This window comes from Chaetodon auriga, chromosome 3 (genome assembly GCF_051107435.1).
Source record: "Chaetodon auriga isolate fChaAug3 chromosome 3, fChaAug3.hap1, whole genome shotgun sequence".
Taxonomy (NCBI): Eukaryota; Metazoa; Chordata; class Actinopteri; order Chaetodontiformes; family Chaetodontidae; genus Chaetodon; species Chaetodon auriga.
The window spans coordinates 13,057,345-13,083,414 of NC_135076.1; the positions used below are offsets into that span (position 1 = coordinate 13,057,345).

At 42.1% G+C, this 26,070-nt stretch overlaps 2 protein-coding genes across 7 annotated transcripts in view; one reads left to right on the forward strand and one right to left on the reverse strand.

Annotated features, from left to right (window-relative positions):
* rabgap1l (RAB GTPase activating protein 1-like) overlaps positions 1-20,232 on the forward strand; it is a 115,514-nt gene extending 95,282 nt beyond the window's left edge. For 4 of the 6 annotated variants that reach the window (XM_076724795.1, XM_076724815.1, XM_076724803.1 and 1 more), the window contains 7 exons: positions 9,834-9,926; positions 12,836-12,946; positions 13,579-13,683; positions 14,182-14,265; positions 14,787-14,858; positions 15,724-15,924; positions 17,005-20,232. In XM_076724795.1, coding sequence (XP_076580910.1) covers positions 9,834-9,926; positions 12,836-12,946; positions 13,579-13,683; positions 14,182-14,265; positions 14,787-14,858; positions 15,724-15,924; positions 17,005-17,160 — 822 coding nt within the window. In that variant the 3' untranslated portion in view covers positions 17,161-20,232. Of the gene's footprint in view, positions 1-3,022; positions 3,961-9,833; positions 9,927-12,835; positions 12,947-13,578; positions 13,684-14,181; positions 14,266-14,786; positions 14,859-15,723; positions 15,925-17,004 lie in introns of those variants that run through there. The other 2 variants (XR_013076635.1, XM_076724833.1) reach the window with 2 other exon arrangements.
* LOC143316978 (interferon-induced protein 44-like) lies at positions 20,226-25,538 on the reverse strand. The gene is made up of 8 exons (XM_076724859.1): positions 25,468-25,538; positions 24,471-24,999; positions 23,642-23,690; positions 23,357-23,552; positions 23,036-23,188; positions 22,741-22,912; positions 22,255-22,355; positions 20,226-21,246 (listed from the first exon to the last, which is right to left on the reverse strand). The coding sequence occupies exons 2-8, from the start codon at positions 24,940-24,942 to the stop codon at positions 21,049-21,051; spliced, it is 1,341 nt and encodes a 446-aa protein (XP_076580974.1). The 5' UTR covers positions 24,943-24,999; positions 25,468-25,538; the 3' UTR covers positions 20,226-21,048.
* Between the last annotated feature and the right edge of the window lie 532 nt (positions 25,539-26,070).

Sequence of the window (26,070 nt, forward strand, 5' to 3'; positions counted from 1 at the left end):
GTGTGTTGTTTCTGCGTCTGAGGTCTTTTACTTCTCAAAGACATCTTCTTTCTGCTGTCATGTTTTTAAACCAGTCAGTCTTTTAACTTTTAAAATAGAACATTCCCTGTGGATAAAAGTATATGGAGCAAGTCAGTCAGAGCGAGAGAGATAAAAAAAGAACTTGAGAGTGATGAGAAAGACTAAGAGAAGTGTCTTCCTTTCCTTCCGCTCTTCACTTCTGCCCAGTTTTGCCTCTGACCATCCAGACACCCCAGACTACACCAACAGATCACAGCATGTCACATCAGCTTGACACATTGCATAACAATGCATCGAATCCCATATCCAGACACGACTACACCTCTGTATATCACACCACACCATACGAGTCCTTCCACACCATTACTTGTCGCACTAACATATCAGTTTGTTTATCAAGCGTTTGCTATACAATGTCAGAAAATAATGAGAATATCCTGTCACAATCACCCAGAACTCAAAGTAATAATAGTCCAACAATAACTAGCAGCCCACAGTCCAAAGTTATCAGATTTTCAGTAACATAAAATAAAGATTCTGTTGATAAAGGCCTTCAAAGCTGAACAATGATCAGAATTGTTGTTGAATAATGACAATCAGCTGATCCGGTATTTGAGTAAGTTTCACCCCTACATCACATCACTAAAGGCTTCTCCATGGCACACTCAACACACCGACAGCATGTTACTACTCGCACTGTTGCCAAATCAGGGACCTCTGTTTCCGGACTGACTTTCCAGGCCATGATGTCTTGAGCTATCAAAAGTGAAGTGAAGCATATCTATGGGCAGACTCGCACTTCATGAATGTGTTGGGGACAGACTGGCAAAGCCGATAGCGCAGCTACATCTGTTGAAGATCTACTGTCCAGTCAGCTGAGAGCAGGTGGAAGGAAAGAGAGGAACCAGTGTGGAAAGGGACTATAACAAATAACACTATTATCATTGACTTTTAGTTTAAGGGAGCCAGTAGATACAATATTTTCCTTGGAAGAGTGTTGGAAGATCTGCTGTGTTCAACCACCATCACAGAAAACGGGAGAACCAGCCTGTCCAAGCCACTTTGCGCTCTGTTCACCCCCCCTTTTACATATTTTTCTCTGTCGACGTCTAAATCGGATCAGCTGAACTCCATAAGCAGCTTAAAACATCGAAAGAATTCACTGGCACCTTGGCTTGATGAACACAACGGGCAGTGGGGTGGCTTAGCCTTTCTGGGGATTATGGGAAGAATTTGAATTTCTCAGCCTTCTTAAACATCCGCCGGACCGCAGCTGGAGTGATGACTTTCCCGGAGAGAAATGTCGTATATTCATTTGCTGCTCAGGGTTTGACTGATTAATCCGGTTTTTACCAAATCCTTCCAACAGAAAAGCTTAACTTTAAGAGACTGGGGAGAAAGAGGAGAGAAGGATGCGTGTCGAGAGACTGACGGGCAGAATAATTTACAAAGAAGGAAAGATATGGAGTCCCACAGAAAGACCTACATGGATGGATGAAGACTCAGAGGCTGCAAAGACACCTTCAAAAAGACTTACAGCCAGATTGAGAGAGGACTTTACAGTATAATGTGAGATATTCGTATTAGAGGGAGCGAGAGAGAAATACATAACAAAAAGGTCCAGAGGGACATGTAAAGAGAGGCAACAGGAGGCGACAGTAACTGATTTTATCTCTGAACGTACAACTCGGCCATCTTTCATTATCCCATTATAACACGAGATGGATCAAATAGAAGACTTTGACCATGGCTAGATCTTACTAATAGACTCCAGATAGACATCTTAATTCATCTGTCCCACTTCTTGACTACATTAAGTAGGACTAATTTGCACTTGTTGGAAGAATTCAAAGACGTCACACTTAAAGGAAATCAGTAACAGATTCAACAATGAACAAAATAAATAATAAGCGTCCAGAATCAAGCTGCAAGTCACAGGGTCAGATTTCCAGGAGACAGTACCCGCTTCCTTATCTTTCAAGCAATCAAAAGCATTTTCACTCATCAATTATTTATTATTTTTAAATATATTTATGAAGTCTTGTTTTATTTATATGTTACTTATATTATTTATGTGTTTAACATACATAATTCATTGGAGGTCACAAGATGTGTTTGTAAAATGCTCACTCTTTGCTGTCATTGAGATTAGGACACGGGTTGTTTTGAGTTTTCCCTTTGCTGCCGCTGCCTTTCTTTTTTAATGCTCATTAGTGGTGAAAGGTTTTTCATGGAAAAACTGGTACTCAAATGTTGTGTGAGCCTTAGTAAATGTATCCCTAAAGTGTCCCTAAATGCATGTGCAGATTAGGGATGGGCATTTCTAGCAAACATAGTATTCGATATTCACTAGGAGCCATTCATTCTGCATAGTTTTTTAGTAGTAGTTGCAGGTAGCTTTCCCTTACCATAACTGGGAGCACACTGGCTTCTTTACACTAATTTTTCATAGTGAGAGCAGAGCAGTCTGATGAAGGACGGTAGCCAGATATTGTGGTGTCGTTCGTAAACAGGAACTTTAGTTCCCCTGCAGCAGCGAACACATGGCCTGCTAGACCATTAGGCCTCAGTCTGAACTTATCTGGACACTTTCACACTGACTTATGACTCAGTCCCAGTAGCATGTACTTTACGGTCGCTACACGCACAAGACATCTGCTTCCCACAACACCAGATGAGCTGCATCACACCCACACAGATTAAAAACAAAGAAAATATTTTTCATAGGAAAGGTGATAGTCACATGAATTATTCGTTGTTGTTTTTTTTTTCATAATCTCGTGACTATTCAAAAATTTGAAATTCATGACTCATTGCTAACGTGGATGACAAACTGCAACTAATGCATAATTGCAAACAGAAGACGCAGTAAATCTGATTAAGAGCAAAAGATAAGATACTTTACTGGGTCACAGTAGGGAACATGACTGTACACTTGTCTCTATTTGGAGAGAAAGAATTGTGCGATGTGCCTCTGTGATAGAGACAAATATGACGAGAAAAACACAGCGGCAGGAAAACACATCGTAAGAGAGAGACGACAAAGTGAACTCATAGATGACGAGGGGTTGCTGATGCATTTCTCCTGTCAGGAGGAAACAGGAGGAGCCTGTTGCTATCGCAGTAGCTACGTTGTCAGGTAGTTCTTAGCTGCGGGGTCCCTGTGGGAGGTTGTTACAGTATTTAGACATCGTCCAGGACAGCCTTGAAGTTGCTTTCACTTCACTTCCTGGGTTTTACTGGTGGAACGATGTATAACTATGAACGGCAAGTCACTGTGGTTGATCTGGCAACTTCCTTCCTATCTCTCTTAACTTCAAACACGGTCACACAAACTCACATACACACACGCAGTGTAGATGTGTAAACAAGCCTGTAACTGAATTTGCACCAGCGGCAGGGGAGACGGCAACCTAAAGAGAGAGAGACTGAGGGAGGGAGAGAGAGGCACGAGTGAGAGAGACGATAAGAGACAGGGAGAGGGAAGTACTCACTCAGTGGATAGGAAGAAAAAGCAAACTCATCCTGCTTTGTCACACACTTCTAGCATTACAGAGAGGGAGAGAGAGAGAAACAAACAGGTGTGTTGTACTCGCTCATCCCCTCGCCCCTCCTCCCCTCAGTGGGCGGGGTCCAGCTCCTGAGGGACTCTTGAAAGCAGCCAGTCTCCTCCTCCTCTCTCAGACAGAAACAAAACCTGTCAGCGGCACTCCTCTCCTTTTCCCTCTCCACTACTTTTCCTCCTCCTCCTCTTCCTCCTCATTCTTCTTCTTCATCCTCTCCTCCTCCTTGCTGTTGGGGGCAAGAGGAGTCAAGATGATGCAGGAGGTGTCCATCATGGTGGCGTACGACGCTCATGTAGTCGACCGACCGGGGGAGGAGGACACATTGGCTCGCTTGGTTGCCCACTCCAGACCTCTCAGAACTCCCAGACCGGTGGTAGGTCTGTTCTCCATTCACTTGGTTTATTCGTCTCTGTCGTTTGCTTCTACTTTTATCCCTTTTTCCCTCTCTGGGTGCATTGAGTGTATTCCTGTTTAACTGATGGGTGACGTTCCCAACTGTTCCGACTGGCCCTGCACTCTTGCAGTTTTTAGGTAAGAGAAATGGAAAGAGGAATTCACCTGCTCCTCTTCATGTGATGTTGTTGGTTGTCAGTTGTTTTTCTCTCTTCTTTCTTTATCTTTGTGCGGCGTAGATACTTGGAAGATGGCGATTTCACAGAAACCTCATGTTCGTTTCCATGAGGTGGCCATTGTAGACTCATGTAGGAATGTGTGGGTGTGTGTTGTGTTACTACTGAAAGTGTGTGTGATGTTTGAGGTTACAGAGCTTTGTCAGTCAGCCCAGACTCAGAGCTCGTTTGCGGCTGTCAGTTTGTTTCTGATAAATCTGGAATCAATGGAGACCTTGTGTGTGTGGATGTTGGTGTGTGTTTCCTCACGTGGGTAATTGAATTCCATGGCCTAGTTTTTCCTAAGATGAGTTGGTTTTGTCCTAATTTTAATATTCAAACTGTTGCACCGCCACCTTATGTAAGAGCAGGTCACCTTTCTCCAAGCACACACACACACACACACACACACACACACACACACACACACACACACACACACACACACACACACACACACGACATACAAAATCTCTTTCTGGCTGGATAATACCTGGTACAATACTACAGTGAGTTGGAGGTTTGGGACCAATTCCATTTTCTGCTGCAGGGATTCAGGCCAGGAATCTAAATGGGGGCCTGGTACCATTTCCTGCGGCACCAAGTGTCTTAAATTGCCTAGCCTGAATCAGAGTGGCCTCTCTGTCCTCAAACTGGCCTCTAATATTTACGCTTAAAGTTCTGGGAAGCGAGTTGGAGGATGCATCAGCTGGTTTGAGCTGTGAAACTTGCAAGCGTGTATGTGTTTGTGTCTATCAGTGCTGCTGTCTGAAGCGGCCTTGAGCAAGATGCTGAGCCCCGAACACGCTCACTCGTAATTCAGCAGAGCAGACTTCACTCTGGCCCTGGAATTTTAGGAATATCACTAAATGAAGTTTAAAATGTCCTGAATATTTCCTAGACATTGTGTTTTGAAAGTTTCCTGTAATACTGTTGATAGTTTGTTATGTTGGTGACCTGAGTGAATTGTAACTTATGTTACAGTCTTACTGGCTGTACGTCATGGTTTTGTATTTGTATTTCTGTCATTTTGCCCAACATATTTCTATATTTATTTCATCAGATGGTTTTTAATACAGCTTAACCTGAAAAACATCAGCAGATTGTAAAGAAGCAGCACTTTTAGAGAAATGGAAGCACTGTGATTCAGTTGTTATGGAGGTCAAGGAGTTGGTGATCCGTGTGACTGTGGCTGTAGTCAGTCTGTATGTTTGAATAAAGGTCTTTCCTCCAACAGGTAAGCACAGCCCAGGTATGCCTTGTATTTCATTACACAGTCATGCTGTAGTGTTTGTGTGTTTTAGGGGTGTTCGAGAGCAGCAGGTTGCATAATCAGTCACTCAACTTCAGCTTGTCTGTCGGTGATATCTGGTTTAATGTGTAACTCAAAGAGAACAATGCGCAAGTTTCACTGACTGCAGCGGCCTGTCCAGACTTCTTTTTTTACTGGGGTGGCCAAGTAAGGCACTGTGTTCTGCAGGGGTGGCATGAAATACGTGTACACATGCACACACACATCAGAATAACATTAATGTACCATTTCTTTGCCAATCAGATGTCAGGGGTGGCCAGTGCCACACCTTGAATAGCTGTACATGTAAAATATAAGATTAAGGTTGTTGGCTGTGTAACAGAAACACTAAGTCGTTCCTGTATAGTCCCGTTACGTACAACACTGAGGAGGAGCTTCTTCTTTCTGATCGAAATTCTTCATTTTGTATCATTGGAGTGCTGTAAATCCAGGAGAACCAGGTTCAACGCCTCAACATGCTGAAGTGTCCTTGAGCAAAACACTGAATCTCTACCAGCTGCTGTTCTCCAGCTGACCCTGCTCTTCTCAGCCAGTCAGGGCTCAGTGTTGTGAGGACTTAGTCATCACATTTGTTCAGTTTAATGAATTTGTTTGTTTCTTTTTTTTTTTTTAACAGAAATACAGTCATTTTACACTCAGGGTGATGAACATTATTCTAATATGGTGGCAGTTAAAAAAATAATGATTGGTAGAGACGCTGAGTCATGGTGGCATTACTTTGTCTTTACAAAGAAAATACTGTGAAATGATTTGCAGTGTAATTTCCACCGAATACAAGCAACTGAATGGTTTTCTTAAAACTTCACTTTATGTGTATGAGTGGAAACTTTAACATCAGGGAGAAGAAAATCATACTTACTGGCAGTTTGGGTTTGTTAACCTGCAGAAATCAGTATCAAACCATTGCGTCACATACTGGAAGCCTGGAAGATATGACACCACCAGTGTCTTTAGCCGCTGTGGGAGAATCATGAAAGGCATTAAATGAGTATGTGAGAGGAAGTGAAAGCACAAAGGAGCGGTGGGTTTGAGGGACTAGTGGGTGCGTTCAACTCTCAAAGTGTCAAATATGGAGGCGTTCAAAATCTGAGGAAACGCACTCGTCATTCTCTCCCTCTGTTTCTCTGTGTCTTGTGCGTTCACGTTTTGGACAATAATCTAACACTGTTTCAGCACGTACATACAAGAGTGAAGTCTGTCCTTTTAAATATTGTTTTGTAATTTCGTGCCAGAGAAGTTAACAACAGAAACCACATTCACTTAACCAAATCATTGTGGAAGGGCTGCGTTGATCACGTGAGCTGTGTGAAACATGAGCTGCGTAGATTTAAGGTTGGACTGATGTATCAGGCGACAAAGACCTTCCATCACTGCCTTTTCAGAGCAGAGACAAAGTGTACCATGATGGGCTAAATTTATTTTTCAGGCCTTTTTTTTTTTTACAACCAGACAAGAACAAGGTTTTTAAGGCAAATGCTAAAAACATGACCGTTTCACCTAAAACATATTTCTAACATACATATTGATATGATGTTGCTGCAAAGCAAAAATCTAGAATGTCCCACATTTATCAAATTGGCCACCAAGATGGAGGAAAACCTTTTGTTTACAGATGGCTGTAGGTAAAGCATGTAAAGTGCTGGATTCGTAGATTAGATTGTTTGCATCCAGGATTCGTCGGTGCTTGCAGGGGAACACCGCGTTCAATTTGCCTGCATTGTTTTGTTACAATAAAATGATTATTAACCAGCCTGCAGAGACCAAGCCGCTCTTCCCACACAGATAACACCAGAATGAGCCTGAGCCCTGCAGGGGAATTGTGTGTTAGGTAGATTACAGTGTGACGTTCATTCACCTCAGCGGTTCCTGGGTCGTAGAGGTCAAGGGTTAACCCGCAGGTCAGTGAGGAGCACAGCCAGTTCAGTTTCCCTCATCTGGTTTTATTCATGAAGGAAGGACATTGTTGATAACAGTGGTAATTGTGAATAAGTTTCATACATTGTCATTGTGTCAGAGCTGTAAACAGCAGACTGCAGCAGACTGTGAGGAAGCAGACGAGTTTAATTCAAAGCACAAAGGAAGGACATTTATTGATTTTGGAGAAAAATCAATTTGTCACATTTGAGCTACAGCAGACAACATGACTACATGCTAAAGTAAAGCTTCAAATAATCATCTCAGTCATTCCCTCTTGGATAACTGTACAGTGTGTTCCTCTGATTGATCCAACCTGTGCCCGCCTCATTAAAGCTTGCGTACTCACTGTTCTGTTCTGTAACATTTTTGGGCCGCACAAGAAGTGAGACGCTCTCCCTTTAATTCTCTCTCTATCCCTTCATACACACATAACACACAGCAGCACACAACAACTGCACCCAGGTGAGAGTGAATCAGGTGCTTGACTTGATTTAAACGCAGGACAGTAAAGGACACACACGCACAAACACACACATGGCCGTCTCAGAGGAGGGGCCATGTGACTGAGACTGACCTGGAATCCCCAGTCGTAACGCTCTGCGCTATGGCAACACTGTTTCCACACAGGGGGGATAACATTACCACCCACCTGCAGCACACAAACACACACACACACACACACACACACACACACACACACACAGATGCAATACAGTATCAGTCAGTCAGTGTTGTTTCATATTTCCCTGCTGTTGTTTAAAGCCACTCAGCTGATGTTTGGGGTGTTGTTCACGACTTAGATTGGAGGTCTTTGTAATATTTTCTGTCTAGGCAGAGTTGGATGACCTTTAAGCTCTCAGTGCGTCTTTGAAAGTGAATTTCAGTGACAGTTTCACCACACAGAAACATTGTTTGCTTACAAACTGAATTTCCTGTCTTCTGGCAGACACTTTTATGTGGTATGTTCATGTGAACTGTGTTTCCAAGATGCAGAAAAATGCACAAGGAAGTCACAGGTTTTGATTTTGTGTTTGTGTTGCTTGATTTCTGAGATTAAAAAGATCTCAACAGCAGATTAGCTTCAGTGAGCACAGTTCAACTCTCTGTGGCCTTTCTCTATCCAGCCAGAAGAAACAGATTCTGCCAATGTTGTTCGAGAAATGCCATTTCAATCAGTATTTTTGACCACATGAATAAATGTTTACATAACCATATTTGTTTTTCTGCACTCAGCATCATTGAAAATATAGTCAGCTTGTTTTACTCCACCTTGAAATATTACTACAAATATTGCTGATGGAAACAAACCTTTAACAGCATCAATGGATAAATAACTTTTATACTGTATTATATGTATATGCAGTATATTAAAAGACTTGTGGCAGCTTCCAGTCCTGTGTTCAGTGGTGGGGCTTCCCTTTCTGTTTCCATTAGATTTACAGATGCTCTCGTTTTGTACTTAACGGGCGGGGCTGCATATTGTTTACTTAATGAAACTGTACTGGATGCAACACAGTGAGGCACAGTTCTCTTGTTGGCTTTCATTAGCAAATGACCGAGTTCAGACAGCTTCGTCTGTACGTCAGCTCAGTTTCCGTTGTCTTTCCTATCAGCAGGAAATGAGTGACTGCTGGTCATGTAGCTCGTAGTGTCAACTGAAAGTTTCTGTTGTCTGAGAAGAATTTGTAGAGTGGCTCTGAGCGGCTGATTTGCAATTAAATGTGCTGTGCCTCTTTTGTTGTTTCGTGGTATTTTAACTTGATTTCTACTGTGAAAATGGCACATTTAGACAACAACATACAGAGACACATGCTGGCCATAAATGTATATAGAACAGATGGTGCAATAGAAACTGCAGCGTGAACCACAGGACCACAACATTTCAGATGCAGTTTTCAGAGTGAGCTCAGCTAGTTTTGACTTGTCTGTTTATGTGTTGGCTGCGTGGTGTAACCTTTTAGTTTGTTTTCATGGTGGTGATCTTAAAGCTGAGACATCAAGCAAAGTCCACGTTGAGTAAAATCACACAGCATCTTGAAATATTTTTGACTGAACCAATTGAATATGTTCTTTAAAACCTGTCCAACTGTCCTTGAACGTGACACTTTATCCTCACTCGTAGCTGTGACTGACCTCTGACCTCTCGGGGGAAAGTGGTATTTGTGTCTCAGGGAGAAGAAAGGAAAGTAACATTTATGCTGAGAGAAGCAGGTTGTTAGATGGTTGCTAGTTTGAATCCCACTGAGAGCTTTGGAGCCAAAGAGGAGACGTCTCAGTGACAACTACTGAACAATATCATGGCTTTCGTGATGCACAGAGTCTCCCCTCACTCACTGTGATGGGCTGGGCTGGGATTTTATCAGGCAACTGTCATGTGTCATGTGTCAACAGCCTGTCTGGTGTTTTTAGGTTCCAACCAAAAAGCTGAAGAAGTTTGAGAAGGAATATCAAACTTTGAGAGAGAGCCAGCTGCAACAAGAGGACCCCATCGACCGATACCAGGTAGGACGTACACACACACACACACACACACACACACACACACACACACACACAGACACACACACACACACACACACACACATTCTTTAAGACACAAGATATCTCACTTTTCTTAGGCTTGCTGCTGGTGGTATGTTGTTTCATTCACTCAACCTGGAGGAGAAGCTGATATATCTTAGAGTTTGTGTTGAAAGCGCGGCTCTTCATCTTGGTGTTTGCTAAAATTAGCCATGTTTCTAAGATTAGAAATCTCCTTTCAATACAACACTGCTTCATCAAACTGTACCTTTGCTAGTATTTGTGACACTGTTCTTGTTTGAAATGTGACTTTTCACACAGCACAGACTTTTATCATTTTCCACCCAAACATCTGTAACATTTATTTTTGGGTGAAGCTGCAGGGTGTTGTCAGAGGTTTCTTACTGCTGAAAGTGATTCACCTTCAGATGGTAAAAACCGGAGCGATGAGGCAGATATTTAGAGATTCAGACAAACCCAAACTGTCAACAACTGTTGTGTCAGCATTTCTTTCCTTTCCTCTTGAATTAAAACTGTCATTCTTGCTTTTCCAAATTCAGCTCAGGACACAGTTACATTTTTTTTTTTTTCCCCTCAAATTTGTCTTTGAAATTGGGAGGGTAGAGTTGAAATTGACATAATTAGAGCTGTTCAGCACCTGTTTTTATTGTCTGCTGATTTTTAAAAAAAAAAACAAAAACTTAAAGGCATAGTTATGAATTTTTGACACATACTTACTCGCATTACTAGTGGACATGACTATGTCATGGCAGGTGTATTGCTCAGGACCCAAGGAAGCACAGTGTCGAGTGTGAAGTTGTCTGGATGAGCAATTCTCAAGAAAACTGGAGGCCAAGCAGTTGGTCTGAGGCGAACAGGGATGTCTTAAAGGGGCATTGCACTGTTTTATGCCAACTTCCAGATGTAGGTATGGGAAATGGAATTCCTTTGGCCTCTATTGAATAAACTGAAAAGTGATTGGTGGTCAAGCTAAGACCAAAACAGAGTTTCTTAGACTGTGAAAATTCTCAAAAACCAACAGTTTCCTAGTCAGTCAGACTGTTATCATGAGATAAACTGAATAAAAATGAGACAAGAATAAAAGAAATGGTTGTATTAAACATTCAAGTAAAACTTTCATCTCAAGAACAAAACACCACAAATTACATGTTGTTTTTGTCCTCAAGGCAGGAGTGGTACGGTGGAGCACACGGTGTTGCTTTATAAGCTGCTTGTTCTGAAGGGAAGGAAGGACTTTTATTGTAGATAAGGTGCTGGATCAGAGCCACCTCCTCTGTAACCAATGGAAACCCTTTCTCACTGAGTCAGAGGACAAAAAGGAGACGAAACAGGAGTGTTGCTGTTTGTTAATGAATACATGATAAAATGGTTCATACCTTTCTTGAAGGAAAGACTTTTTGGACTTCAGTTACTTTGTGTTTCCTGAAATACAACAATTCAACATCTTTAGAAGGTTTACACTCCAGGTTTGGGTATGTACTCATTGTCTTGTATTGTTTGGGGCGTTTGTGTGACTTTTTTGGCCAGTCGTCGTTGCTCTTGGCTGCCCTCCATGTTTAACATTAATCTGGAATAAAAGCATGGAAGAAAGAAAGGAGAGGGAGAGAGAGTGAGGCTGGTGAGTGACACACAGGGAAGGGAAACTCCTATCAGGATCATGTGTTTAAGATCAGTGTGTGCTGCTGGAGGCTCCATATGAAGACGCTGTGACTGTGGACTGCAGCACGGTAAGCTGCCTCTGCTCCAGCAACACATTTTCTACACTTTCTTGTGCTTATGGCTTTAACTAATCTGAAATGTTTATGTGTGAGTTTTTATATTTTTTAGGATTGACAGACCTCTTGACATAAGACATAAAGAGGTAGACCATGTGTGATTTAGTATAAAGACTTTCTTCAGTCTAAAAAATGACCTATGGATGACTGCAGCACTAAGTACACTGAGACCATGTTCTGTCGGTTTGTCCTCTGTTTGTCCACATTAAACCCATCACTTCTCTGCGTACAGGAAGTGATTAACTTAATCTGAAGAGCAGCACACAAACTGTCTCTTAAGCATGTGACTGTGTGTGTGTGTGTGTGTGTGTGTGTGTGTGTGTGTGTGTGTGTGTGTGTGTATAGATGTTCAGGTGCATGTGTATTTCTACTTTGTGATTTGCTTTTTTGTTTTTACGCACTATGCAGCTATGCAGTTTATTTATACTATTTGTGCACACGCATATGTGTGTGTGCGTGTGTGTGTGTGCCTGTGTGTCTATGTGTGTGTGTGTCTTTGTGTGCGTGTTTGTGTGTGGTTAATTAGTTAATCAGGGGTAAAAGAGGTCATCATTGGAAAAGTGACAGGATATCAGAGTCAGGTGACGGCTTGTAACTGTGACAGCTGCTTTGTCCCACTGAGGCCGTCATGTGAGACTGTTTACAGGCAGACCACTGATAATGAGTTTCCACTAAGGGTCTACAATGGGGAATTTTAGATGGCGTGTGTGTCTGTGTGTGCCTGTGTCAGCATGTGAGTAAGACATAAATCTTTTTTCACAGTCACATTGTGGGACTCTCCTTCCTTGGGGACAAAAAAAACCTGTAAATAATAATGTAAATCATTGGATTTTAGAGTTAAGACTTAAAGTTAGGGTTAGGCAAGTAGTGGTTATGGTTAGGGTAAGTGTCAAGGAAATAAATGTAAGTCTATATAATGTCCCCAAAAAGTTGTGTGGTGCTAAGATGTTTACTTAATTCCAGAATTACATTGACATTATCATCTTATCAAAAGTCCATCTAACATATGATTACTTTTACAAGTTTGGATTTACCTTACAGTCACTAATACATTGTCACCTCTGTGTGTGTGTTTATGTGTGTGTGATTGTGCAGAGGGAGAACCGTCGTCTTCAGGAGGCCAGTATGCGGCTGGAACAGGAGAATGACGACTTGGCCCATGAACTGGTCACCAGCAAGATTGCCCTACGGAACGACCTTGACCAGGTAACACAGCGTCTCCACGGGACACTTTCAAACCTACAGGATATTCTGCTTACTTTGTGTCACATTAAAGCTGATGTAACGGATGTGCTGGGATTATTTATTCGCTCAGTCAGGATGTGTTTAAATGTAGTATGTTGTTTTATATAGAGAGCACATTAAGAAGCAGTGTATGCTTCAAATGCTTATGCTTTTGGAAATGCGCTGCAACTTGCAACTTTTGTGGCAGAGAAATTTCAGATGCTGAGTTGATTAAAAACCCTTACTCTGACAGCAACATCCAGACAAATGCTGCTGTAAGCAGAAACACGTTTCCAGATATTAAACGCTCTTCCCCGACAGCTATTGTTGTGGTGCTCATAATGTAAGCATTCCACTACACAGACGACCGAGGACTGCAGCTGCACTGGACAGTTCTCAGTGTGAATCTATAAAACTGTATTAATGAGTCCATACGACAGATTATAAAAATGCAGATATTCCAGTGCATTAAATTGGCATTAAATCCCAAATCTGGGATTGGTAAAACTCTGGTTGCTTCTGCCTGGTCTCCATTTGAATGTGTTTGTGCACTCTGGTGGTTGTGCGTTGATGTTAAATGAAGGGTCTCTGTGTGTTTGCGTACGTGCACTCAGGCTGAAGACAAGGCCGACGTTTTAAACAAAGAGCTGTTGAGCACAAAGCAACGTCTGGTGGAGACGGAGGAGGAGAAGAGGCGACAGGAGGAGGAGACGGCTCAGGTAACATCTGCCCTCACCTCGTTAAGCTCAGCCTTGACGAACTACAGGCCTTATTGGTCACTTGATGCAATGCTCTTTGCTTGTTTGCTTGTTATTAAAAAAGTGAAATTATACCAACTTTTTAATCAGGCAGCACAGTGTGTGCCTCCTGGGAAGTTGGATTAATGGCTTCACTATTTTATAATTCTGATGACTCAAAGCCACTTAAATCCACCGAAAGGCAGAATTGGGTCATTAATAATGAAATTCAACATCCTCAGCAGGTGGCTTATGATGGCCGTAGGTCACCTTGTCACAACAGAACACCATTTTAAATGATGCTCAGTCGTTGTGTGATTAGTGTTGATCAACAGCTTAATAAACCTTCAGTGACAGTTCATGGCCTGTATACTGGAACGTTATTCCTTCTTACCATTATGTTTGAGTGTGTTCTGTCAGCTCATCCTGCTCATTAATGTACACTTATGTAGTTTTGTCATCTTCGTTTGTCCCTCTCAGCTGAAGGAAGTGTTCAGGAGGGAGCTGGAAAAAGCAGAGCTGGAGATCAAGAAAACCACAGCGATCATAGCTGAATATAAACAGGTTGGACACTTTTAATACCCTAAATCCATCCGCTGTACAATCTGCTGATAAAATAGAAAGAAGTTAGCATCCTCACTCATTTGTTCATTTACAGACCGTGCAGACAAAACCGTTCACTGATGATCTTTACATTTTTATTTTTCCTATATTGTTCGCACTTCTTTTTATTTTGCTTTCCCAAGTTTTCTGTAAATAAAGCTCATATCATTGGCAGTAACATAGCAGTACAGCTCTGATTGTTCATATCCAACTAGCTCATAGCAGTATCCAAAGCATATATCATCCATCCTTCACCGCTATAAAAACTACCTGTTTACACAGAGTAACAGGGTAATAAAGACTGAACTACAAACCAGCTAATGCACAGAGATAAACACACAAAAGATAAACACAGATAAAGATCATACTGCTCATTTGAGTTTTCCTGGAGAAACACAAGCTAAGAATTCTTCAGTGTCTGTCTTGTGTTGTAGTTGAAATGTGCTGCTCTTATATATCCGGACTTCCTCTCCATGTTTCAGATCTGTTCCCAGCTGAGCACCAGGCTGGAAAAACAGCAGGCGGCAACAAAAGAGGAGCTGGACATCGTCAGGGTGAGAGTAATGCACAGCTACTGTAGAATGTAACAGCAGCAAGTTAAGAGACTTTCAAGCTCTTAAGTAAAGCCACAACATGTTGCATCACTAAACAAATGGATTTAGAGGATTGGTCTGTCTTTCAGTTAAGGCAAGCCCAGGTTGGTACACTATCACACCCATAAAGACCCTGATTGCACAAATTATCCCACGCTGCTCATTTGTCAAACATGACATGTTGCTCTTTGTGGGTGTGTGTAATGTATTGACAGTTGAAATGGGAAGTTGTAGGGGACATAACACATTAATGAGGACCAGCAAGAGATGGAAGCTGAGAGGATAAGAAGAGAAACCTAATTCAGAGGTTATTGTAAATGTCTATTATGACCAGTTAAATGTGCTATGATTTACTGCTGTAGCAGGTTAGCTACAGATGATTTCTGTATTACTTTATTACACTCAGCAAACACTGTTGGGTTGCAGGGTGGGGCTGTGCATTTAGTGATGATGAAATGGAGGAATTGTGAAAATTAAACTTCCCCTTGAGCAATGAGTACAAGGCAGGAGTAATCTATAAAAACCTGTTTATAATGTGTTTGCTTGTGAGGTCGTGGCCACCAGGCACAAGTTAGACTCCAAGGAAACTCCTTAGTCCCCATTGCCTGTAAATATTACAGTATAAACAACCATGAATATTATTTTCACCTACTGCAAGACAAGTGTTCTGCCACACCAGGAGTGTTGTTCAGCATAGAAATATATCTGTTATACTGTGAGCGCACATGCACAAGAACATGTGTTCTTACCTGTATTCACATGTCTTTACAGTCTGTTCACCCACTAACCTCTGCTAACATATGTGTGTGTGTATGTACCCATGCAGAGTAAGGTAATGGGCTGTGAGCACTGCAGGGACCTATTCAGCACCCTGGGGTCCCTCCAGACGTCATCCCCCGGCAGGGACAAGACATCCACCGAGCCGCTGGACGAGGAGAAGGACGGACTGAAGGAGCAGCTGAGGCAGCTGGAGCTGGAGCTGGCACAGACCAAACTGCAGCTGGTGGAGGCCAAGTGTCGCATCCAGGTCAGCAGCAGCAGCAGGGAGAGACAGTGATAGGAATAACTATAATCAGACACAGAATCCGCTTTATTGGCCAAGTATGTGTGCGCATACGAGCAGAAACAATATAAGAACAACTAATGCATAATAATAACTCCACTATACAGATGCAGGGCAGTAGGAGTACTCTTAAGGGAATAGATAGGTAGATAGATAAATAGATCTGTGCTGTGTTTAAGTATTTTTACTCATAACAAAACTGATCGTGTCCTCGGTTATTACCTTTGTTTAACATAACTAGACTAATGGTCCTATCTTAGACCACTTAACCAGGAAAAGTGGAGTTGGGCACGTCCTGAATGCACTTGCGTAATGCACTTAAGATCATTTGCTATAGATTATTGAAATAGGGCAGTAAGAGTTTACAGCCATGCTAGCTGCTTTGTGAGGCTTTATTTAGGTACAGCTGTGCTTTCAGCTAAACGCTAACATCAGAATGCTAACATGGTAGAGTGAATATCAGTATCTCAACTAACCCTTTTGTGTTAGCATGCTAAAACTTGCTAATTGGCACAAAACACAGTACAGCTGAGGCTGATGGGAGTGTCCAATGATGGCACTGGATGAAAACTTAAGGTCAAGGATCATCTAAGCTATAATAGTTAATCCTGAGGGGTACATTGATATTTGTACCAAACTTCATGGCAGTCTGCCCAATAGCTGTCAAGACATTTCACCAAAAAAACAAGTATCAACTCCACCCTAACCCTAAAAACATGATAAAGATGTGATACGGTCCGTACAAATGCACCTGAACCCACTCCAGAAGGAAAGTACATGCAGCCATGGATGTGATGCATATAAGGACGAGGAAAGAGCAACGTCCATCAAGTGTGTTAGACTGCACAGGTGCTCTGAAAAGTCTACTGCTAATTTGAATAATCGGTTGTCATTAAGTGTCGTGTGTAACTGGAGGTATGTTTTGTGTTGGATTTTCTGTATATTAGAGCTAAAATACACAGCCACATCACAAACAACAGTGTGTTAGACAAACATGAGAAACTGCATGCTCTCCCCTTCAATGCGCCTCTTGTCACTCTGCAGGAGCTCGAGCACCAGCGGGGAGTCCTGATGAACGAGATCCAGGCGGCCAAGAACTCTTGGCTCAGCAAGACTCTGGGCTCCCTGAAGAGCTCTGCATCATCTTCCTCCAGCTCCACGTCCCAGACCCCGTCCTCTCCAAAGGAGGGCCCCGCCTAGACGACCGTCCCTCCGTCTGTCCGTCCCCTGCAGGATGCACACTCGAGCTGAGGAACAAAGTTGAAGACACAAGCAGCAGAGAAATGCAGTATTCCTTTTTTCAGCCAGTGGCAAAGCAGAGCTCACCAGCTTCTTGGACTGCAAACAGCTGATGATGATGAGGGACGAAACAGGCGGGGGACCGGACCAGCCACCTGTCCTTTACTTAATGTTTACATTTCTTAGACTAAAACGTGTTTGTTGACCTTCTCGGCCTCACAGGTGATGAGACAGGTGACGAGAAATCATCTCTGAGGTTGATTTTAAAGTTCAGTGTTCGATGTAGACACTGTTTCGTTGAGTTAGATCTCTGAACTCGCATTACAAGGAAGCTGAATTTACATACACAATGGCATCCATCATGTAGGTGAGTAATCTAGCTCCACCCTGTGGCCAGACATTGCTACTGCATAGTTATAGTCATCTTAGCTGAGAATGAAACTCGCATTCAGTCTCACAATTTGAACAATATTCTCAGTGATAGTGATACTGCTACAGCTGCAGAGATATTATATGTTTACTGCACAAAAATTTAGGGATCTATATTAACCATCTTCAGCGCAGCAACGCCACAGCACTCTGAAAAAGGAATACTGCATTCAGAGTCTTAAAAAAGAACAACACAGGAAGTTGTATTTCTTTATAGTAATATAACGTAAACAATGTTGTCATATAAATATGTATAACTAATTATTGATTTTTGTAATAATCTTGTACAGTTCTTTAAGAGAAGAAAAAAAAAACCACAAGGAAAAGTTCTTTGTTAATGAGGTTTTTTTTTTTGTTCGGTTTTTCTTTTTTTTTTACCCTTTGGAATTTGAGTGTCATCTCTCTAGATGTTGACGTAAGCACAGTGTGTGATCGATCCGGTCGAGTCCAAACGCTGAAGAGCCAAAGTGACAACCTGCAGAGATCTTAATGTGCTTAATGTCCCTGCTGGGTGTAAGGTGTGTCATATCACTAATACAATGTCACTGATTTTTTTTTTTAATCCCAGTTCCAGCTCATCCCTGCAAGTATTTAATTGCATTTTTTATTTTGCGTGTGTGTATGTGTGTGTCGCCGCATGCAGATCTCTACCACACAGGCTTTATTTTGTGCACAGTTTGGTAAGCTGTGGTCTCAACAGTCATAGGCTTCACCTTCTCTGGCACACATCTTCAGTGATAATGTGAAGTCTCCAAAATAGTTTTAAAGTGTACAAGATACAGATTGACCTCTGTTTAATTTGTACTTTTTTAAATCTGTCCTTGTTGATTTTGTTGTTTTAAATTGCACCAACTGTCTCTGGTGTCTGCAAACAGCTGTTATAGCTGGAGACATCATGGATTTGTGTTCCTCTCTCAGAACAAAGGCCCTTATGGTTTCTGTCTGTTCTTTCACAGACTGAAGAGAGCCAGATAATCCACCTCAGTAGTCACAGAGAACCTGAGTCTATCTGTCTCTGTAATGTAATGTATGCAGACAACACCCACAGGAAGTTTTGAAAGTCTTCACGCGTTCATACCTGTTACTGTCCTCAAAATACACTGCAGGCAGCAGAGTCAGCACATTAAATTAGGCAATTTTGTAACACAGTGTAGGTGCTGAAGTATCTGTTACATCCCTAAATAAACACGTAGCAGAATATTAATCAGCAAGATTAAGTTGCATTACTCATTCATCATTGCCAAACAGTCATGAGGCCATTTGCACAGCTGTGCCAACACCAACTTCCTAATCCATTCTTTATGCAATGAGCATAGCATGTGGACTCCTTAGTCTCCCCTATGTAAATAGTCAATAAAATTCACATATGCTTGACAAATGAACCTCTCACTTACGGGATTACTTAAGATTCAGCAAGGGAAGGTGTCAGATGAAAAGCAGATGATGCCTTGTGTAAATGAGCTCAAAAGATTGACCTGAATACATTTGCTTTTGGTGTCTGTGCACTAAGTTGATAAATACAACAGTCGGCCAAAACGAGGGCTGCAGCGTAGGTGCCAAATGTCCTCCACTCTCCACTCTGGTTGTCACTGAAATCAGCCTTTGGACTCTGACTCCATGTGTACTTGTTTTTGTTTGTGTGTGTGTGTGTGTGTGTGTGTGTGTGTGTGTGTGTGTGTGTGTGTGTGTATGTGTATGTATGTATGTTTTTGGATGCGTGTGTTCTGCACTGTAACTCAAGTGTTTGAAGTTGAAATGGTTTCTTCTTCACGTGGCTGCCTTTTCTGTTGATGACTGAAGCCGTTGGCTGATGAGAAGAAAGCCATCTGACCATCTGAAATGTCCGAGAGCGTCAGCTGTGCCATAAGAGACTCCCCCTCTGCTCCGTCCCCAGTGGTCTTCCTCCATGCGACCTGAACCAACCTCGACAACAACCATGATCTCATAGACAGATCTGCTGAGTGTCAATTCCAGCAGCCCGTGTCACACATTTCCACCTGGAGCCTCTCATAATACCACTGTCCTCTCGCTGGTGGCCACCAAGCAGCTCCACTGCAGGAAACGCACCAGTGTCATGGAAAGGAGAAAAAAGGGAGCTGACCGGCTGAATATCATTGAATTCCAGGTGTGTTTTGCATTTCCAGGACATTCCTAATTCACTACCGTGCATCATTCTCGTTGGTTACCTGTGACAGAGTTGTGCAACCAGTTTAATGTAAACTGTGGCCAAGTTGGAGAAAGCTCTTTGTCTTTTACGTGCACTAAAGCAACATGGATATTTTAAACACTATTCGAGACGTGTTTTTGTTTTGTTCAAAAGTTATCCTGATCACAGAGCAGAGTTATTTTTTAACTGATGATTATTGTTGCTGAGAGGACAGCTGCCAATTTATAATCCACTCTAATTAACAGTTCGGTTCCATGATGTAAACGCAGGCGGTGAGTGGGATTAGGAGTGTGATGTGTCGTGTAGTTTACAGTTTGCTGTAATACCACAGTCCTGTTACATGGAGAGAGTCTTCTCCTGAGCTAGTCCGACTCCAACACTGTTTGCTGTACAGTAACTGTCTGACCTGCATTAATAAATTTCAGTTTTTCTGTTCATTCATCAACTTTGAGCTTTTATTGAACAGCTGAATACTGAGTGGCGTTACACATTTTAGCAATAAGAAAGGATCGACATAGGAAGTCACATGTTCTATTCTCTTTAAAGAAGACACTTAAAAGGTTTCCCAATTCTACGTGAATCCAGCAAGGGTTCAGCTGTAGAAAGCTTCTGTAATCATGGAGGAACGTGGAAGGCGAAAGTCGTAAACTGATCTGATTCCAGGCTCAGGGCTTCAGCTCTTGTATGGACTCTTCTTCTCCGGTGTCTCAGGTGTACCAGCTCAGAGCACATGAAGAAAAAGCAGTGGTGGAATGTAACAAAGCAGGTCGTATTTGTGCTTTGACTTTAGTCTTTTCATGCCACTTTCCACTCTACATTTCAGAGGGAAACATAATATTTTTTACTTCACCACATTTATCAGATTATTTTGAAAATGAAGACGATGAAGAATAAAGCCGCTCGGATGATGATAATAACTACCAGAAAAAACGGAATATTTTGCAGCTAAGGAACGTGATCACCACAACTAACAGCTCACTGAGTGTCTGAAGCCAGCTGGTGCAAACATAGAACATGATAACGGAGATCTAATTTAGGCTTTTTTATCTGGTCTGACTACAAGGCTAACGATGGGGAAGCCATCTTGAAATAATGCATGACTGCTCCCAAGTTGGAATAAGGAAGGTCTTATTCTGATAATTGACTTGAAAACAACATGAGTTTCAGTGCTCATGCTGTACGTGCTCACTGGGTCATTCTGAGGAACATTTCATCACAGTCGGACAAGTTATTAACATCTGTTGGGCTAATTGTTACTGCTCTTTGAGTTCAATGTTGCTCTTTTGGTCACTGACGTCATCGAAATAGTTATCAGCGAAGCGGAGCATCTGGATGACAGCGCTGAGCAGCAGGATGTCGCAGTTTGGGTCCAACTCCAACTCCTCGCTGTAGTTCTTCACCGGAACAATGCAGGACAGCGGCACACCGATCCGAGCACTGACCTCCTGCATCTGCATCACAAAACACTCAGATGAGGGTAGTTCATGCTTTGACACTACAAAACAGAGACTTCCATTAACTTGAAGGTCCAGTGTGTAGGATTTAGTGGCATCTAGCAGTGAAGCTGCTCATTATGACCACCTGAATACTCCTCTCCTCACCATCTCCTTTCAGGTGTGCAAGAGAGCCTACGGTGGCCACTAGAAACAGGAAAAGCTAGGGCCAGTGTTTGGTTTGTCCTTTCTGGGCTAACGTAGAAACATGGCCAACATGACGGACTCTGTGGAAGAGGACCTGTCCTCTCTGGAGACATAAAGAGCTCATTCTAAGGTAATGAAAACACAACAATTCTTATTTTCAGGTGATTCTACATTGATGAAAACACGACTATGAATATTTTATTCCATTTCTGCCAACACATCCCCCTGAACCCTACACACTGGGCCTTTAAGCTCAACCACAACAAAAAGGCTGTTTTTATTCCAACCATGGTTTCAAAAAGTTGGGACGCTGTGTGAAACATAACAGAACACAATCATTTACACATGAACTGTGTTTACCCACAGCGTCCCTGAGTCCATGTAGTAATATCACAATCGTGTTTCACAAAGTGTGGAATGTTCCAAACTGGTGTTGTTGGAGCTTTCCACATCTTTCCCAGTCTTTAGTTGCTCCTGTCCAACTTGTTTGAAACGTGTTGCTGCATCAAATTCAGAATAAGCAGATATTTACAAAAATCAATGAAGGTTATGAGGTGAATGTGCGCCTTATATTCTTCCATCAAGGCCAAAACGAAGAGTCCAGAATTCAGCTCAATTCAATTTTAGTTATATGGCATCAAATCACAACAAAAGTCATGTGGGACACTTTCCCTATAGAGCAGGTCTAGACCATAGTCTTTAATGAAAAAGGCTTTCTTAAAAAAACCCTCAAACAGTACCAGACTCCAGGCAAACAGGCCTATTTAAATGCTGTCTTTCAGACTAAAATCCTTCACGGGATTTTCAAGTTGGTCTCACCATTTCCTTGATGTAGCCGCTCCTATAAACGTTCCTGATGTCCTGTGAAACAAAAGGACAGGCTTCATCCACTTTAGTCATCAGGACCAGCTGAGGAATCCCTGAAAACCAACAAAACAAGACAATTTTCAAACACTGTTCTCTAAAATCTGCTGTATTGTACCGCAGCATAGCAAAAGCTACTGGGTTGTATAGTTACAGTCTATTGTTTCACAAAGTTAGGCGTCACTGGAAAATAGAGTGATATGTGTTGTTCTGTACATCAGCACTAGTATGAACTGCAGTACTATGTTGGCACTGCTTATATGTTTCAATGGTCAAAATAAGCACTGTATATAGTACTGCACATGCTCTGTGTACATACATTCTTGCGATATCTCATCTTTTTTGTAGTTCTCACCATCTTTTCTCCAAAAACGCTTTACTCAGTGAGGTCTAGAGATGCAGCGACACCACTAAAATGATGTGGGACTGATTTTAACTGACCCATTAAGTTGACCTTTCTACGGATAGCATCCAGCTTCTCCTCCAGCTTTGTGGGCATGATGGAGACCTTGCAGCCATCAACGACATAGGCCACACAGTGGATCTTGTCCTTTAGCCCTGAAGACTTCCGATAGCCATGGGCCTCCGAATGCAGAGGAGCAGAGGGGTTGAACTACAGTTATCAAGTTGAAAGAAAAGAAAAGAACCATTTCTGTCACAGAAACTACAAAACTACAAGCAAACCAGCACATCATCACGTGTTTACTGTCCTGCTGAATGGAACAAAATGCTCTACCTGATAGCGGTCCGGCAGGTGACCTTTGAGGATGCTGACGACATCGTCCACGTCAAGCCCCGCCCCCGTGCTTTCCTCCAACCCCATGGTATCACACAAGATGATTGGCAGAGGTTTTCCTCCTCGTCCAGCTTTCAAGGAGTAGGTGCGAAACTATCAGGTAATAAGAGCTAATCACACAAAATGCCCAACATGCTAGAAAAGTAGCAACATTTCTACTTTAAATCATCATCATCATCACGATCATCAATCGAGCAAGGTTTTGAGGAAGTGTACAGTTGGGAAAAAGTTGATGTACTAATCATTGGAGCTAAAACTGACCTGCGTGGTGAGGCTGGTGGCAGAGCAGCCGGCGATGGCCTGGCTGGTGACGTGGCCTCTGAAAACAGAGTTGATCGAATTGAAGAAGCTGGACTTTCCAGCTCCAACTGGTCCAATGAGCAGGACCCGAACCTGGGACACAGAGTTGATTGTGGGTTTGTAGCTCTTAATGCTCTCCATCAGCTCCATCCTCTTCCTGTAGAGACAAGAGCAGTTTCAAGGCTAACACATTACTGGATACAACAATACATAAAGAGTGCAGTAATGGCACATGATCCAGCTTACTCATTTTCCCAGACCACCAGCCTCCACGGATTCTCATATTCTGGCATGTCTGTTGAAGAGCAAAGACAGCTTTCAAGACACAAAATTCTGCTCATAATTTTATTTCATTTTATTACATTTTCTTTCAGCCTTTCAATTTTTAGTTTGCTACATGGTAAACCTGAATGAGTCATCTAGAAATTCTCTTTTGAAGTTATGAACCATGAATAAAAATGATCAAGTAAGTAAATCTACAAATAAACGTCCCTCAGACAAACCAAGTAAAAAAAGGAAGTATAGCAGTGAGAAGCATACAAATCATTAAAACCACAAGGCCACACGTAGGCTGGCATGGCACTGGAGAGCCCCAGACAAACTATCATTTTGACTTTTGTTTGAAGAAGTTGCTCGTTTGATTCAGTAAAATCATTCCCTTACTGTTCTTTATGCTTCACCAAGACACTCATGGACCATCAGTTTGCAATGCTGTTTATTACTCGTCAGTTAGTAGTAAAAAAGAAAATTTGAGCCATCAGGATCTCACTGAGAGGTTTAACTCAGTATTGTGAGCAGTGAAGAGCACATAAATCCACACATGTCCAGGTCTTCTTTCACAGAGGAGTCGTCATCTTGGCAATTAAATTAACAGCTACATAAGAATATCATTGCCCGGGAAGAGTCTCCATTGTTTAAAGTGCAACAATCGATGATTTATGAATTCAGGTGAAGGTTAGTGCTCTTGTTAACAGGTTCAGTGTTCAATCTGACTGTTTCAGCTGCAGGACAGGACAGATACAATCTGTCTGAAACATGCTAAGCATCAATATTTGGTCGTTTCTAGTGAACTCACCCTCCACTTGATAGACTTCACACTCAGTCAGGTTGAGGTCATTGCCATGCACCTCTGCAGCATTGAAGCTGTAGTAATTTCCTGGATTGTTATAGACTACTGCTTGGCTTGCGTTGACAAGAACCAACGCTTCTCCAAAATATGGACCAGAGTTACTTATCATTCTCACTGCATAAGCTGGACTGGTGACTGGATATTTGAGGAGCTTTTCTCCACTGAAAGTGAAAAGAAAGGCCCGGTCATCATGCACGTACTGTCCAGACTGACTGAACGGTTGTTTGGTGCAACCTCCAAACACAAAACCAGAGGCGTTGTAGCCCACAGACACTGTGGGGCAGCGGTTGTCACACCGTTGGTGGAAGGCTGCTCCAGTGAAACCATGGACGCTGGCCTTGTACAGCAGCTGTAGTCTGACATTTCCCAGCTGGGAGCAGATTGTTTTCTGCTGGCTCCTGGTTAGCCTGGGGTTCATGCTGGAAGGCTGCTCTGCTGGGGTTCCTCACTGTCTGGAGCCGTTAAAGTTTACTGTCTGTACACAAAACAGAAACAGCCGCATTAAAGATAAATGGCTTTGGAGCACAGGATAAATCAGATATATATATATATATATATATATATATATATATATATATAAAGTATATGGTGCTGTATATTGTTTGATGGCAGCAGCAAACTCTACTTAGAATAGTGATGGAAAAAACATCACATTTCTGATTCCAATCGTTTTGTTCAGTCCAGTCCAAAGATCCGTATTCACTCACTGTGGAGTTCAGTCCCTTTTTCTACCGGATCAGACATAATCAGCTGGACTACATTCAACAGAAATGTTTGACGCCAGAACTAACCAGAAAATGAAGGTGAAACTTGTCAGTATCAGATTCTAAGTTGTGCACATCGGCACTTCAGTCTGCCCCATATCCCAGTTATAGTAAGCAGCGACTTCATATAAAAGTTTGGTGAAAGTATTAAAAACTTGTATATTTTAGTTTTCACTGACCTCCTTCGATGAGCTGCTTCAGGAAAACGAAGCGGAATCATTTCCTGTAAGGATGAGGATGAGCATCCAGTGACGCAGCGGACCAGCACGTAGGTATTTAAGTCACTCCACCAACATAAGTCCGGAAGTACAAGGCTATCACCTTCAAAATAATGGTACCATTTTCTATAGTCGTCAGACTCAAGTGTCGAACGTTCACCAGGATGACAGAAATCTTACGAACACTTACAAGACTTTAAATCTGATTGTTTCCCTCAAAATGAAAAGTAAACTTTTGTGAGAAAATTGCTCATGTTAGTCAGATGATTTGTTCAAGCAAAGGAGCAAACTTCAAGCAGTCAGCCATAGAGCAGCAGAAACCCGATTAATCATTTTATTTTTGAAGGTTATCACTAGAACATGCGCATTTTAGCTGTCTTGACAGGGTGTCACAACTTTCACTTTCGTTTTCCTGTGAAGCCCGTTGGTTTCCGTTTTTGTGAACAGCAGGGCGTGGAAAATGTTGATTCATTCATGCCCTTTTAGTTCCTGTTGAAATACAGAATACTAAACAGAATCAGGTGATATTGGAGTCATTAATCAAAACAATACTTTCTAAGTTTC

What these genes read in the sequence shown, in the direction of transcription:
- LOC143316978 (XM_076724859.1), bottom strand. Translation starts at nt 24,942, where the DNA reads ATGAACCCCAGGCTAACCAGGAGCCAGCAGAAAACAATCTGCTCCCAG. An exon ending in TGAAGTCTATCAAGTGGAGG is followed by an intron (nt 23,691 to 24,470) that starts GTGAGTTCACTA and finishes GCTCTTCAACAG; the next exon opens with ACATGCCAGAATATGAGAAT. An exon ending in ACCTGCCGGACCGCTATCAG is followed by an intron (nt 22,913 to 23,035) that starts GTAGAGCATTTT and finishes TGATAACTGTAG; the next exon opens with TTCAACCCCTCTGCTCCTCT.